The following is a 16454-nucleotide window of genomic DNA, read 5'->3' as shown; positions in this document are numbered from 1 at the left end:
AACTTGGCTCCTAACTTAAGGGAGGGGAAGGGAGGGGGGAGGGGAAAAATAAGGGGGGAATGCCTGGGGGAAATGGGATGCCAGAATTCTGAATACAGGGAACATTAAATCGTAAAAGTAGCTTAATGAAAGGCTGATCACAGCATGTTGGTGAACTGATGAGGATGATGATGGTCGGTGTTAGTGCCACATCCGATTAAGGAAAGGCTCGTCTGAAAAGCCAAGTCTTCAGATTCTTTCTAAATGTACTCGAGCATTGTTCCGGTCGTAATTCTGATGGTAATGAGTTCCTCTTATTAATGCCTCTCTTCTTTTGCTGAACCAGCATGATGGTTCGCGCCTCTTTACCTCCGCGCCTGGCAGCTGTCTCTGCTCTCCCTTGGGCTTGCCATCGCAGTGGCCTCTGCTGCCCTTGCTTCTTTGGGTCAGCTTGCCCGGGAGCCAGTACTCCACTCCCAGGCTAGGGAAGGGTCACGGCTGGTTGTAGGAGGAAGATCAGTAAGGGGTAGAACCAGAAGAGTGAAAGGATGGTGATAGATTGGAAGGTACAGACAGGGGAGAAGGAGCGATGGACAGAGGATATAAAGGAGCGAGGCTTTGGACTAGGGAGAAAGATGCTAGGGATAAGAGAAAGGAAGGGTAAATAGGAGGAAGGAAGAAAAGGGAATAGTAGATTTGTAGTGACAAGAGAAAGATTAGGCAACATGGGAAGGGAGAAATACAGGTCGTTGTGAGAGAAATGGTATAAACAGGAGAGAACCGAAAGGAGCAGACAGCAGAAAAAAAACAGGGAGCAAGAAGAAATAAAAGTATGGAAATTGAAATGGGGAAAGAAAGAATGAAAAGAGAAGAATAGAACTGAATCAGACATACACAAACTATTTCAGTCTCCCATTAGGGATGTGAATCGTGTCCTCGATCGTCTTAACGATCGATTTCGGCTGGGAGGGGAGGGAATCGTATTGTTGCCGTTTGGGGGGGTAAAATATCGTGAAAAATCGTGAAAAAATCGAAAAATCGAAAAATCGCAAAACCGGCACATTAAAACCCCCTAAAACCCACCCCCGACCCTTTAAATTAAATCCCCCACCCTCCCGAACCCCCCCCCAAATGACTTAAATAACCTGCGGGTCCAGCGGCGGTCCGGAACGGCAGCGGTCCGGAACGGGCTCCTGCTCCTGAATCTTGTTGTCTTCAGCCGGCGCCATTTTCCAAAATGGCGCCGAAAAATGGCGGCGGCCATAGACGAACACGATTGGACGGCAGGAGGTCCTTCCGGACCCCCGCTGGACTTTTGGCAAGTCTCGTGGGGGTCAGGAGGCCCCCCACAAGCTGGCCAAAAGTTCCTGGAGGTCCAGCGAGGGTCAGGGAGCGATTTCCCGCCGCGAATCGTTTTCGTACGGAAAATGGCGCCGGCAGGAGATCGACTGCAGGAGGTCGTTCAGCGAGGGTTCCGGCGCCTCGCTGAACAACCTCCTGCAGTCGATCTCCTGCCGGCGCCATTTTCCATACGAAAACGATTCGCGGCGGGAAATCGCTCCCTGACCCCCGCTGGACCTCCAGGAACTTTTGGCCAGCTTGTGGGGGGCCTCCTGACCCCCACGAGACTTGCCAAAAGTCCAGCGGGGGTCCGGAAGGACCTCCTGCCGTCCAATCGTGTTCGTCTATGGCCGCCGCCATTTTTCGGCGCCATTTTGGAAAATGGCGCCGGCTGAAGACAACAAGATTCAGGAGCAGGAGCCCGTTCCGGACCGCTGCCGTTCCGGACCGCCGCTGGACCCGCAGGTTATTTAAGTCATTTGGGGGGGGTTCGGGAGGGTGGGGGATTTAATTTAAAGGGTCGGGGGTGGGTTTTAGGGGGTTTTAGTGTGCCGGCTCACGATTCTAATGATTTATAACGATAAATCGTTAGAATCTCTATTGTATTGTGTTCCATAACGGTTTAAGACGATATTAAAATTATCGGACGATAATTTTAATCATCCTAAAACGATTCACATCCCTATCTCCCATTCCCTCTTAGTGTCAGAAATCACAGAGCACACTCCCCCTAGAATTCATCTCTTCACACGCATCCATAACAACATAGCCAGAAAACCTTTGGTAAGAGAATAATTACACATATCCCACAGTAGAGTTTAAGTGACAATATTGGACCAGTGTAAGAGAACATATCTCTTGAGGCATATGGCTAGGGTTTAGCACCCCGGCCACATATGCATGAGAAAAATGTGTATGCATTGAAGAAGCAATAGATATGAACATTTACATAATGTACTTTTGTTATAGATATCCTGATCGAGTGGTTGCCAGTACAGGTTTGAAAAGCATTGCACTAAAGGTGTATGCTATAAACTGACAGAAGAGACAATTCTCACATGCTCTGTGCATTAATGGATTACCATGATCTTTTTCACCGCGTCAAGGACCTCCTTGTTCCTTAAAGCGTAGATAACCGGATTCAGTAGAGGAGTCACTACAGTGTAGAACACAGCCACCACCTTATCAAAGCTGAACGGGTGTTTTCCTGGTGGTCTAATATACATATACATAACACACCCAAAGAAAATAGTCACCACAATGAGGTGAGAGGCACAGGTGGAAAAGGCCTTAAGACGTCCAGATGAGGAAGGGATTTTTACAATGGTTTGTATAATGAAAGTGTAAGAGATTAAGGTAAAGGAGAAGGTAAGGAGAAGCATTAGGGCAATGTATACAGAAATGGCCATCTCCGTCTTATAGTACCTCACACAAGAAAGTTCCAGCAGTGGTCCTGGATCACACAAGAAATGATTAATCTCATTTGGGCCACAGAAAGGCAGCTGTGATACTAGTGTTATGGGAAATAATGACCAGAAGAGGCTAATAATCCAGCAAGAAGCGGCTAGGCAGGAGCATTTTCTGCTGCTCATTAAAACGTGGTAGCGGAGAGGATGACATATGGCCAGATATCGATCATAACCCATAACAGTGAGAAGGAAACATTCAGTCGTACCCAAGCAGAAGAAGAAATAAAATTGCAGGAAGCAGCCATTGAAAGAAATATAGTTAATTCTAGAAAGCAAACCAGAAAGCATTTTTGGGACAGTGCTGGTTGTGTACCAGATTTCGACGAAAGACAGATTACCAAGGAAAATGTACATCGGTTTGTGTAGGCGAGGTTCAGACCAGACTAACATAATGATTATCATGTTTCCAACTAAGGTGAGGGTGTAGATACCTAAAAACAGAGCAAATAGAGGAACCTGAGCATCCTGGTGAACAGAGAGTCCATAAAGAATAAAGACGTTCACTTCCGTCTGGTTTCTTCCCCACATCCTTCCAACATGTAATCTGGAAGGGACAAGAATAGTTGAAACATACTGAAGATAAAGGATGTTTATCTACTAATTCAATTTTTCATTCCTTGTGAATTGAATCATAATTCATTCTAATGTCATATTGTTATATTCTCATTATATAGGAGACAGACATATCCTAGGTAAATGGTCACAAAATAACAATTAGCTAATAAGATTTAGTGTATGCAAGTGTAGGGAAAAAGCATCTGGCCAGATGGAAGGGGTCTAAATTCACAACTATTATCAATGAGAAGAATATGGTATTTTGTAAAGACAAATATTATGTTGATTAAAAGATTAATGGTGGTACTTTTAGCGATATCTTAAAATATGCACAGGATATAATGAAGTGATTATTCATTCTTCAGCATTGTACACCAGTTTGATGTGATGGATCGGATCAGGAAATTGGGAGGGTAGCCAACGAATGAACAATCCTCCATCTTTTTTTTTTCTTTCCAATATCATTTTTTATTAAGGCTTAGGGAAGTGGTACAGAACCGAAGCAAAAGAAAGCATTAAGCTTATGAATCAGAAAGAACTGTACATTGTAAATGAGCACAGCTGTGCCTGAATATTCAAACAGAATCACATTCCACTATCACCTTGCCAGTTTTATAGTTATACTTCAGTATAATTACAAACTAACTTACACCCTTAAATTGAGCTCAACCATCCATCCTACACTCACACACATTCACACTCACGTACAAACCTCTCCCCCCACCTCTTGTTGTATGATCAGACATTTTCTGCACATTACCATTGACTGTTTCTGGAGGTATTACAGGGTGAAAATACATAAAATAAAACAAAATTGAATGCACATAACTTAAAAAACATATATTCATGCTGGAAGCAGTGGTGCAGCCTTCTCTCTGCTTTAAGCTTGTGGGTTTTACAGGCAGAATGAGATTCTTTCCCCTCCTTTTACAGTCACAGTAGGGAGCTCAGATATTGTCATTGTTTTTACAGAAAATAAATTTATTTTTGCTGTTGATATCTCAATTATGGTCCTTATTCAAAGAGGGCATTAATATATTTGTAGACATGTTGGAAGCACAGAACATTTGGAACATAAGGCCAATTAAACCCAGCTGTGACTATCAAAATGTCATTCCTGGTGCAATGCCGTACAACCCCATATGACCTGAGGATTTCCCCTCACTTTGCGAATATGGCTTTAATGAAATCTGCTATAGTATTATTCTCCACCAAATCCACTGGAGAAGCCATGCCAAGTATTCACCAATCTTTCTGTCCCCTTGGAGTCTCAGACCTTTTGCTCTATAGCATTCTTTCCTGTGAAAATGTTTTCCTGCTTATAGATTATTTGAATATCTCCATCATATCTCCTCTTTTTCCCCCTCTCCCAAACCTATTTAGGTTCTAAATCTCATGTCATGTGGCTTTTGTCACAGGCTATAAGCCACACTGGTCTACATGGTTTTCAATGCACAGCCTTTAGAAATGGACACATAATTGTATGTATGGTCTCACCAACAACCTGTGCAGAGACATTATCATCTCCTTTTAATGAACTGTTTGTGCATCTTCGTATGTGTCCTAGCATATCTCTGGCCTTATCATATTGTTTTGCTGTCTTGAAATCAATAGACACAAAAATGCTCTTTACTCCTGGTTGATGCATATCAGCACTTAACCCTTCATCTTGTGAAAATGTATTTATTGATTTATAATCATAGTTATGCCAAGAACAGAACATTCAGTAACCATACAGAAACACAACCAAATTCACATATATGTGACAGTTCTGCTTGGAATTCTTTTTTTTTGTGTGTGTGTGGAAATGTATTTATCTTGTACCACTATCTTGGATTTCTGCACTCCAGATGCATGAATCTGCACATATTTTTGCATTGAATCTTAACTGCCAAGCTCTCAAACTCTCCTCAAGCTTTCTTAGATCATGTCTTATTCTGTCTACTCACTCAGAGGGTCCACTCTCTTGCAGATCTTAATCTGATCTGCAATTAAAAAAAAAAGGCCAACTTTTCCTCTCTACAATATCATAAGAAATGCCGTGTTGGGTCAGAGCAAGATCCATCGAGCCCAGCATCCTGTCTCCGACAGTGGCCAATCCAGGTTGTAAATAAATGGCAGATCCCCCAAAATAAATCTATTTCTTGTTACTGACTGCCAGGGATAGCAATGGCTTTCCCAAATCTATCTTGCTAATAATGTTTTATGGATTTTTTTTTCAGTAACTTGTCCAAACCTAATTTAAATCCCGCTGTGTTGCCTTAACCATAGCCTCTGACAACGGTTTATACAGCTTGATTGTACACTACGTGAAAAAGTTCTTTCTACAATTAGTTTTTTTTTTTTTTTAACTCTGTGGGTTTTCGTTCCATGGCGTGTCCGCTTGTTTTAATATTATTTGAAAGGGCAATTAACCGTCCATTATTTACTCATTCCACCCCCACTCATGCTTTTATAAACTTCTATCCTGTCCCCTCTCCGGCATCCGTTTGCCAAAATTTAGAGCTTGAACTTTTCCCTCCAGCCTGTCCGATATGTAAAACTGAACCTTCCCCAGGACAGATCCCTGACGTAGCCCCCCCATCACTCTTCTTTCCTCAGAGTGAATTCCATTGTCTTTTCTCCTCTTCCCGCTGTTATCTGTTCACGCAACCACTTTCTAATCCAGTTCCCGACCTGAGGGGAGAACCCAGCCTCAGTCTGCGCCTTTAATTTATGAGCTTTCTACGCATAAAAATACCAAAAGCTTTGCTGAAGTCCATGTCTACCACATCCAGTGCAAATTCTCCGGACAAATGTATGAAATAAATGCAAGGGATAGAACAACACATAGAGCAGCAATACGAATTAGTGGTGAAATAACGGCTGAACCTTTGTAATAGGATCAGACTATAAGGGTACATCATAACTGATACTGAAACATCACTTATTTTATTTATTTATATGCAGTTTCTATATACCGACATTTGTTTAGTAACCTCAGATCGGTTCACAATTAACAGAAACATTGAAGCTGTGCCAACTAGAACGAACATGTGCAACAGTGCTTTACAATAAACATTCAATATTAGTTCAATAAACTTCAATATTAGTTTAATCATAGTCCCTTCAAGTTTATTAAAATATGTCTTCATACTACTGTGTTTTGTTTTTGTATTTTTGTAATTTGTTTATTTTACTGTGTGAGCATATTGCCTAATGTACTGGTTTTATGTAACATACTAGTTTCTAGTATTTATGTTTTTATGGAATCTGTCTATAAGCAATTTTAAATAAATACATAAAACTAGTTCATTTTTAGTGTGTTTAAATGCATGCAAAACATGTATGAAGTTCAAAGTAAATTCAATGCACTTCCCTCAGAAATTTGCAGAAGAGAACATCACTGTCATCCAAATGAAACGCTAGGCATATACTTCATGTAATGCGTTTCAACAGAAAATGCTTTTGAGAGAAGTGAAACTGTACTGGTATCTAAGACCATTCTATGTAAGAGCCTGCGTACCCTGTGTTAATTCTACTATTTAAATAAACTTGGTTTGGAACCCGGAAGTCACTGAATAAAATTACTGCACAGCTTGTTGATTTTACTAGGGGGGGGGGGGGGAGGGCAGATGTATCCTAGGCAAATGGGCACAAAAGTAGCAAAATATTTATTTAAATATATTTAAATGTGGGCAATAAATAGATTTAAATGTGGGCAATTAAATAGATTTAATGTGGGCAGGTATAGGTAGGACAAAGGATCGGGCTAAATGGAAGAGATCTAAATTACAGCTATGAATGAGAAGAACATGGCATTTTGTAAAGACAAAAAGAAGGAGTCATGGTGCTACTTACAGTTAGTGAGGTCTTAAATTATCATGGGGATAATATAGTATTTGACTGTGCATGCCTCAACACCTTTAGCCTGGTTGATGAAAGACTGGATGCTTGGATAAGACAATTTTGGATGGTGGCAAGTCGACGGACAGTCTTCTTCTGATGCTGATGGTGGGTGCATGGAGGAGTTGTCTTCTCTTTGCTTTGAGCCCAAGACTTTTCCCTCCCTCCTTACACAGACACTGAGCTGTCAAGTGCTCCTATAGTGGGGCTTTGCTTATGTCTCACAAGGAGTTTGTGAACAGAAGTTTTCAATCACCAGAGAATCCCCAGGCTTAATTCAGTAATTATGCATAGAGTTTATGGAACTTCTAATTAGGTCTATTTCTGGGCACATGGAATACAGTGGAACTAGGTAAATAATTATCAGTTTGAGTTGACAGAATATGGACAGTTTGAGTTGACAGAATATGTATTCCGAAATGTCTCGAATCCAAAATAATGCTCATCAAGAGATAATGGGGAATAATTAGGAATTCTGTGGTACTTTGCATACAATTTTACTTAAAGCACATAGGCTTATGTTTTTTTGGTTTTTTGTTTTTTTTTTTAATATTACACGTCTTATATAGTTTCCTTTTAAAAACTAAAATAAGTTCTCAACTCTTTCTGTGTTCATATGAATAGTCACTTTTGTTTTTTTCTCTTTTCCTTTTTAGAATCCACATCAATGTATTCTCACATTTTGAAGTTTTCATTTGTCATTCCTGTCTTTCTTCCAATTTCTTTCTTTTCTCTCTTGCTGCAGTCTCTCTCTTGGTTTTCCAAAAGTACCACTTATTTTCTTTCCTTTTTCCTCCCTCCAGTCTCCCCTCCCCCTTTTCCAGCCATCTCCTCCAATTTCTTTTTCCTTCCACTTTTTCCACCTTGTCTCTCCACCTATTTCAACTGCCTCTTCCTTTCTCCACTTCCTCTCCACCTTCCTCTTCCTTACCCACTCAGTTCCCAACACCTTTTCTTCTTTCTCTCTCTTCCCCACCCCTCCCCTCCAGTCTTCTTTCCTGCTTCCTCTTCTCCCCCTTTTTTTTTTTCATCTTCACTAGTTATGTTAAGGCAAAAGGAGCTAGAGCAATGGTTTCATTGTCTGGCCAATACAGTAAGGAGCGTGGGAGAATGGACACTCCATGTTGAGTGCCTGCTCTTCCAACACGCACCCAGGAGATGTGGCTGGGTGCTATATTTAAATGAGGGGGTCACGCTAAAAAGGGGGAACTAGGGACAATAGCGCATCCTTAGTGCTCCCTTAGCAGCGGAAACCCAGGAGAGGTGGCTGTCTGTGAATTCAGAAAACCGACACTCAATTTTACAAGCATCAGTTTTCCTAACCCGCTGACAGCCATGAGTTAGGAAAACAGACACTGGTAAAATTGAGCATCCATTTTCCTACCCTGACCAGCTGGCACATTTTTTATTATTTTTATTTTTAACCTTTTTGGTTTCTCCGACTTAATATTGCTAGGATATTAAGATGGAGGATGTACAGAAAAAGTGCACTTTTTTTTGGGCTGCTCAAAAATTATTAATGCCTGCCCTTGGGCAGGTGCTAATTTCTGAGCGTAAAATGTGTGGATTGGCCACACATTTTTTTTTCTGTAACCTGGGCGAATGACTTATAGCCTCATCAACATGCATTTGCTTGTGATGAGTGCTATTAATTTCCGGGCGGGGGGGGGGGGGGGTTGGCCGTGCATTTTTGACACACTAAACTCCTTACTGTATAAGGGGTAGTGAACGCGTATTGAAAACACGCATCTAACCACCTGTTAAACAGTGCTCTCAGCTGAGTGCACTCTACTGTATCGGCCTGTGTGTGAACACTTGAGCCAAAGTATTCTAACAGCACCATCTAGTGGTATAGGGCAGGCTTCTCAGGCATGTTTTGGGTCAATCTCAAACAGCTATAAAACTGGGTCATATGCTACTTCACAGAGTGAACAGCGTACATTGTGAATGCTTTATTAAAGGGATCCTGCATTTTTTTCCATTTATCCTGTAAAGCTAGGCATGGAATTTACCATTACTTAAGTGAAGAAGGCAGTTTAATGGATATTTATAGGCACTTTAGCAGATAAATTATATTAAGGTTGAGGTAATGACAGGAGTAAAGTAGAGTCTATTCTTTTATACTGATTGGTATGCATTATGATGATGATGTGTTTGTAATACATTTTGTTCATTGGTTATTAGGGTATGAAATGTAATAAATCAATGATAGTATTTTTGTAATAAATATATATCATGTTTACAAATGGAGGAAGTGCAATAAATTAATAAACAACAATTTATAAAATACATAATGTATGTGCAAAAAATAAAAAAGCAAAACATATTGTATAGTGTGGGTTGAAATTAGAGGGGTAAAGTCACAAGGTTATGGTTTTTCATGATTCCCATTGTGATGTATGATTGTTAGTATAATTAGGGGATCCAATACTTTCTCTCGTGGACTGTATGTGTCTGAATCATTTCTATCATTGATTTTATATACCTTCTTTCAAAATAGAAAACATATCAAAGTCTATAGCTGATACAAAGGAAGAACACAAACTCAATCCTTTCCTTTGTATCAGCTATAGACTTTGATATGTATAGGTATAGGTATATAAAATCAATGATAGAAATGATTCAGACACATACAGTCCACGAGAGAAAGTATTGGATCCCCTAATTATACTAACAATCATACATCACAATGGGAATCATGAAAAACCATAACCTTGTGACTTTACCCCTCTAATTTCAACCCACACTATATAATATGTTTTGCTTTTTTATTTTTTGCACATACATTATGTATTTTATAAATTGTTGTTTATTAATTTATTGCACTTCCTCCATTTGTAAACATGATATATATTTATTACAAAAATACTATCATTGATTTATTACATTTCATACCCTAATAACCAATGAACAAAATGTATTACAAACACATCATCATCATAATGCATACCAATCTGGAGTGGATTTGTCAATATGATCATCACATTACAATTTAACACATATTTTTATTTAAAACACTGGACATGTACTAACCCATTACCCCATATATACTATCCACATTCACACTTCATACATTCATAAAAAACTTAATCCTATAAAATCTAAAGATGTTCATATATCTTCTTCAAATGCCAAAGAGTTCTGACCCTTTCTTCAATGATATTCACCCCTGTTTTTAACGATGTTCACTCCTTCTTAGCGATGTTGTTTTCCCCTTCTTTAGCGATATTCACCCCAACAAGGTGCCTTGTTTCACCCGTTCAGGGCTTCATCAGGGGAAATCTATAACCACCTCCTGAATATCTCGGTATTAACCCCACTCATAAGCGAACTCTTGATTAAACAGTCCCCAAAACATGTCCATATCATTCACTTACTAGCTTTCCCAATATCCACTCACATGAAGTGACCCCAGTGCATTAAACGAGTCATACACTGCCAGACATCACCACACCTATTGAGGTACTATTAGACAATTCTTATAGATCAAAACTGTTCACTAATTTTATTCAAAAACAGTGACCACAAGGAAGGGAATGCCTCTACATCATCTTAATTCCAGTTTACCAACCGCTGATATTTCCGCCTCCAATATATCTCACATATATGTAATAAATCAGATAGCATTTTTGTAATAAATATATATCATGTTTACAAATTGAAGAAGTGCAATAAATTAATAAACACTTTATAAAATACCTAATGTGTGTGCAAAAAAATTAAAAAATACATATTGTATAGTGTGGGTTGAAATTAGAGGGGTAAAGTCTAGGGGTGTGCATTCGTTTTGAACGCATATGTAAAACGCAACGTTTTGGTTTTTTTTAACTTAAAAAAGTGATGAGGCGAAAACGATCGGATTTCCAACTTATTCAACATAGCTATGTTGAATACGTTGGAAATCGCGATTGTTGATCCTAAATAAAAATTTAAACCCCTCACCCTCCTTAATCCCCCCCCCCCCAAGACTTACCAAAACTCCCTGGTGGTCCAGCGGAGAGACAGGACGCCATTTCTGTATTCCTTTCCGAGGAGCACGTGACGTCGGCGTCACGTCGGAGTGACGGGTCCTGACCCCCCCCAAGCTGGCCAAAAGTTCCGGTTGTGTCCAACGAGGGTCCCGGAGCGAACGCGCGGGGAATCACGTGACGTCCGCGTCACTCCGACGTGACGCCGACGTCACGTGCTCCTCGCAAAGGAATACAGAAATGGCGTCCTGACTCTCCGCTGGACCACCAGGGAGTTTTGGTAAGTCTTGGGGGGGGGATTAAGGAGGGTGAGGGGTTTAAATTTTTATTTAGGGAATCGGTGCACGTATGGACATATACTCAACTTATGGAATTCTACATATGTCCATATTGACCGAAATTGACCCCCCCTTTCGACTTATGGACTTATGAACATAAACTTTTTGTCTGCACATCCCTAGTAAAGTCACAAGGTTATGGTATTTCATGATTCCCATTGTGATGTATTTGTCAGACACATCCAAGACATTCTTTTAAAACAATTGTATATTTTAAAGAAAAACATTCCCGTAGTTTAAAAAATGTAAATTCTATATAAATGTATGCAAATGCAGCATTGATTTGCCACAGAAATTTGCAACCCTTTCCACAGGATCTATCTCTGAACTGCTGCAGGATAATGGGGACTATGATTAATATTATAACATAGATCAGGACCCCTAGTCTCTTGCAATTCCACATCCTTGGGAAGGGCTGCAAAATACATTTGCCATAGAATTCTCTGTTCTTTGTGGAAACCTACGGATGAGCAGGGGCTTGGCCAAAGAGGAAGCAGGAACTATAGCTACAACTTAAAGCCCTCTACTCATCCCATGCCGACTACTGAGTGATCCTCTTCACCCTCTGGTCTGGAGGAAGATAGTAGAGGTGCGGTATCTTGGGCCCATGTCCTTTGCTATTTGTGAGGCTTCAGTGAGGTAGTTTGAATAAGCACAGGACATTGTATAGTGCTGCATGATTCAAACAATGGCACTCCAGTCCCCAGCAGCAGAGGAGAAAGACATGGCCTGAGGTGCTGCACCACCACCGTCCTCCTCCTCCTAATGCCAAACCCAGATCAAAAGCTTGAGGGGGATTAGGATGGGAAGGGGAAAGATTTTTCAAGATGTGTTCAGAGTATAAATGAAAGCATCAGAGAGCGTTTGGGGTGAGAATAAGTGAAACTGTCTCCGTCTGCGCCATCACACTCTGTGTTCTGCAAAAGAGGCCTGAACCTCATGCATCAAACATGGACGAGGCAATCAAGTCTCTTCTTTTCCTCAGCACAAGGAGGCAATGCTGGCCTGGATTTAATGACCATAAATTCACTTGAAAGTTAGTAAATTGGATGTGAATTATACAGTATTTTTTTTTTTACAGGAAACAATCCAATCCCTTCTTTCATGTTTTTTGCTTATAAGAATTAGCAAAATTGTACTTTTTTTAATCATTTCTGAGAATATATTCATGGGTTCTCTCTGGTAATTGACAACTACATTTTTCTTTTCTTTTGTAAGAGCAGTGTCCCCTCGTTCCTTTGAGTTTCTAGGTCAGTTGGAACCAAGGATGGGATCTGTTTAAATGAGCCCTCATTCAAATCTATCTTTCTTTTATACCGCGTCCCAACTGACTTTATTCCAGCCTTTTGCAGCAATAGTCCTTGTTCAGGCACCATGTACCAGGGCGTCTTTCGGAACCCTGTCACCATGGGCCCTGAATACTGCCAGAAGGTGGCGCCATTGCCCCATGAATATGACTCCCTCTTCCCCATGGGCTATGAACACTGTCTCTGCAACATGTCCAGTCCTAAGCCCCTCCACTTTGCAGTATGTATAACTGTCAATGATCCACCAGTCTGAACCAGACAAATATTTTTCAGTGATGCAAACAAAAAATTGTACCAACCCTGAATATGGGGAGAGTTGAGCATCGCTTTTATGGTATAAAAAAAGAGAAGAGGTTGACCTTTGAATAAGAACAGAAATAATATATCCATATAACAGGCAAATTGATACTTATTGCTGATTAGACAGTATTGTCACCTTTAAAACACTACAACAAATGTTCTTTGGTGACCGAATAGAGGAAAAATGTGAATTATATAAAACCGTAAGCTAGATAAAATATAGTTAGATGGATTGATCCATAAATAGAAAAGTCACATGGAGGTCAATATTGAAAGCCTTTGTGCATGTCACTTTTTGAGTTACCCACACAAAAACAGAGCTTTCAATATTTGTCCTCTCTCTGCTGAATGCATAAAGATTATGCACACAAAATGTATCTGGACCAAGAAGGGCATCAACAGAGGCCTTGCAAAGACGGGGATACATTTTTGCCAGTCAGCACACTAATGCTCTGTATACAAGATTGGCCAGAAAAACTGCAGCCCTAACTTTGGGGGTTATTTATCAAATTGCGGTAAGGCGTTTTCGCATGCGTTAAGGGATTATCGCATGCGAAAAGCCCCGTTAACGCATGCGATAGGCCCTTACCGCATGCGAAAACGTGTTTAACGCCTGCGATCACACTATATCGTATGGCACAATGCAAATTTGGAAACTAGGAGGAGTTAGGGGCGGGGAATGGGCTGGGTTAGCCTGTCTGCAAAAAGCTATCACACAGACTTACAGCTGCTGTGACCATGCAGTAAGGTTTTATTGCCTTTTGTGATGTCTCCTACAAGGCCTATTTTAGGTGAATTGAAGCTGAGAGAGAGAGAGAGAGAGAGACTAGCCATAGTATCCTCTCCCTAGATAGGTATTTGTATTCCTATGATAGGCCCACCTAGTCACTCGAGGTGAGGTTTAGGTATTAGTGTAGGTGGTTAGGGGCCACATTGACATTCAACATGAGATATATGAACAGAACAGTGGTCTCTTGTGAAGATTTGATGGCCTTCGGAGTGAGGAAACTCACTCCAAGATGAGATTTGGGCAATGATCTCTCCACCTAGCTTGATGTTACGCAGATAGAGAGTCCATCAAGCTAGGTTGAGAGAACATTGCACAAATCTCATCTTGGAGTGAGTTTCCTCACTCCGAAGGCCATCAAATCTTCACAAGAGACCACTGTTCTGTTCGTACGTCTCACGTTGAATGTCAAAGTGGCCCCTAACCCCCTACACTAATACCTAAACCTCACCTCGAGTGACTAGGTGGGCCTATCATAGGGATACAAATACCTATCTAGGGAGAGGACACTATGGCTAGTGTCTCTCTCTCTCTCTCTCAAAATATGGGTCCCCAGTGGTTGAATGCAGGAAATACAACAGGTCTGGTACCTATTGCAAAGTTTGATAAAGTTATCGCAATTTGCACTAACTTAGCTTTTCACATAGTTAATTAGCGCAAATTGTGATAAACTGAATATTTGCATAAACCACGCCCCTTTTGCTATCAAATGCAATACTTACTGCATTTTGATAAATCCAGGCCTTTATCTGAGAATATTCAGTGGGAGACTGGGGTGCATAAAATGGGAAGAATATCTAGAAAAAGTTGCATATGATAAATTTGCTGTTTATCAGATCTCTGAATATGGACCTTAGAATAGATAATACAAACAAGGAGACAGAAAGTTGGATGGTTGGGTATATGAATATAAATGTTTTATCTAGGTATATACCTTACAAAAATGAACAGATTCTGTAAGTAGGCATACATTCTCGATAATTATAGTTTGATGATAATGATTGATATATGAATGTATGAAAACATGGATGGATCAAACGAAAATAGATTTGTAGAGTAGGCCTTCCCAACCTCCACAGCCATTAAAATTTTAGGATGTTCGCCATGAATATGCATGAGATACATTTGCATGCATTAAAGACCTGAAATATAAGCAAATGTATCTCATGCATATTCATGATAAATACTATCCTGAAAATCTCACTGGCTGTGGGGTCAGGAGGACAGATTTGAGAAGCCCAGCACCAAAGATATCTACTGTAGATAGACAGAACAGAAAATTCTCACAAGCTGTGTGTTAAGGAATTAGCATTATTTTCTTCACCACCTGCAAGACCTCCTTGTTCCTTAAAGTGTAGATTACCGGATTCAGCAGAGGGGTCACAACAGTGTAGAACACAGCTACTATCTTATCCATGTAGAGCGGATGGTTTCCTGGTGGCCTAATATACATATATATAACACACCCAAAGAAAATAGTCACCACAATGAGGTGTGAGGCACAGGTGGAAAAGGCCTTGAGACGCCCAGATAAGGAAGGTATTTTTACAATGGTTTGTATAATGAAAGTGTAAGAGATGAAGGTGAAGGAGAAGGTAACAAGAAGCATTAGGGCAATGCATACAGAAATGACCATCTCCGTTGCATAGTACCTCACGCAAGAAAGTTCCAGTAAAGGTCCCGGATCACACAGAAAGTGATTAATCTCATTTGGGCCACAGAATGGCATCTGGGAAACTAATATTATGGGCAACAAAGGCCAGATGAACCCAAAAGTCCAGCAAGAGGCAGCAAGGCAGGAGCATATTCTACTACTCATTAACACGTTGTAGCGGAGAGGATGACAGATGGCCAGATATCGATCATAACCCATGATGGTGAGGAGGAAACACTCAGTTGTACCAAAGCAGAAAAAGAAATAAAATTGAAAGAAACATCCATTGAAAGAAATATAATTAATTTTAGAGAGCAAGCCAGAAAGCATTTTTGGGACAGTGCTGGTTGTGTACCAGATTTCAACAAAAGACAGATTGCCGAGAAAAATGTACATGGGCTTGTGCAGACGAGGTTCAGACCACACCAACATGATGATTATCATGTTCCCAACTAAGGTGAGGGTGTAGATACCTAAGAACAGTGCAAATAGAGGAACCTGAACATCCTGGTGGATGGAGAGCCCATGAAGAATAAACACTTTTACTTCTGTGTGGTTTCTTCCTCGCATCCTACTGACATATAACCTGGAAGGAACAAGAATAGCAGAAGTATCAACAATGGATATCCATTTACAAATGCAATTTTTCGTTCTTAGCAAATAACTTATTCTAATGCCATTCCTTATATTTTGCTGCCATTGCTTTCATAGAAAGAACAATATTTGTGTTATTGATGATTATAGGTCTTAGTAAAAAAGGACTACTCTATAGAAACAGAGAAACATAGAATGAGCTGTTGTAATGCAAAAGTATGCAAAGCAGATCATTAATTAAACTACCAGCTTGTAAAAACATTTTTGCATAATGTTT

General features: G+C 40.3%; 2 protein-coding genes across 2 annotated transcripts; both read right to left on the bottom strand.

Moving 5' to 3' along the window:
- Positions 1-2390: 2390 nt before the first annotated feature.
- On the bottom strand, positions 2391-3317 carry LOC115077524 (olfactory receptor 11G2-like). The gene has a single exon (XM_029579816.1). It carries the CDS (start codon positions 3315-3317, stop codon positions 2391-2393), a length of 927 nt encoding a protein of 308 aa, XP_029435676.1.
- An 11909-nt stretch (positions 3318-15226) lies between these two features.
- On the bottom strand, positions 15227-16153 carry LOC115077523 (olfactory receptor 11G2-like). Its single transcript, XM_029579815.1, has one exon. It carries the CDS (start codon positions 16151-16153, stop codon positions 15227-15229), a length of 927 nt encoding a protein of 308 aa, XP_029435675.1.
- Between the last annotated feature and the right edge of the window lie 301 nt (positions 16154-16454).

The sequence above is a fragment of the Rhinatrema bivittatum genome, chromosome 16 (genome assembly GCF_901001135.1).
Source record: "Rhinatrema bivittatum chromosome 16, aRhiBiv1.1, whole genome shotgun sequence".
NCBI classification, from domain to species: Eukaryota; Metazoa; Chordata; class Amphibia; order Gymnophiona; family Rhinatrematidae; genus Rhinatrema; species Rhinatrema bivittatum.
The sequence above is the reverse complement of the archived record's forward strand: the minus strand, read 5'-3'. Positions and strand labels throughout refer to the sequence as shown.

Coding starts and splice junctions, on each gene's coding strand:
- LOC115077523 (XM_029579815.1), bottom strand. CDS start 16,153: ATGCGAGGAAGAAACCACACAGAAGTAAAAGTGTTTATTCTTCATGGG.
- LOC115077524 (XM_029579816.1), bottom strand. CDS start 3,317: ATGTGGGGAAGAAACCAGACGGAAGTGAACGTCTTTATTCTTTATGGA.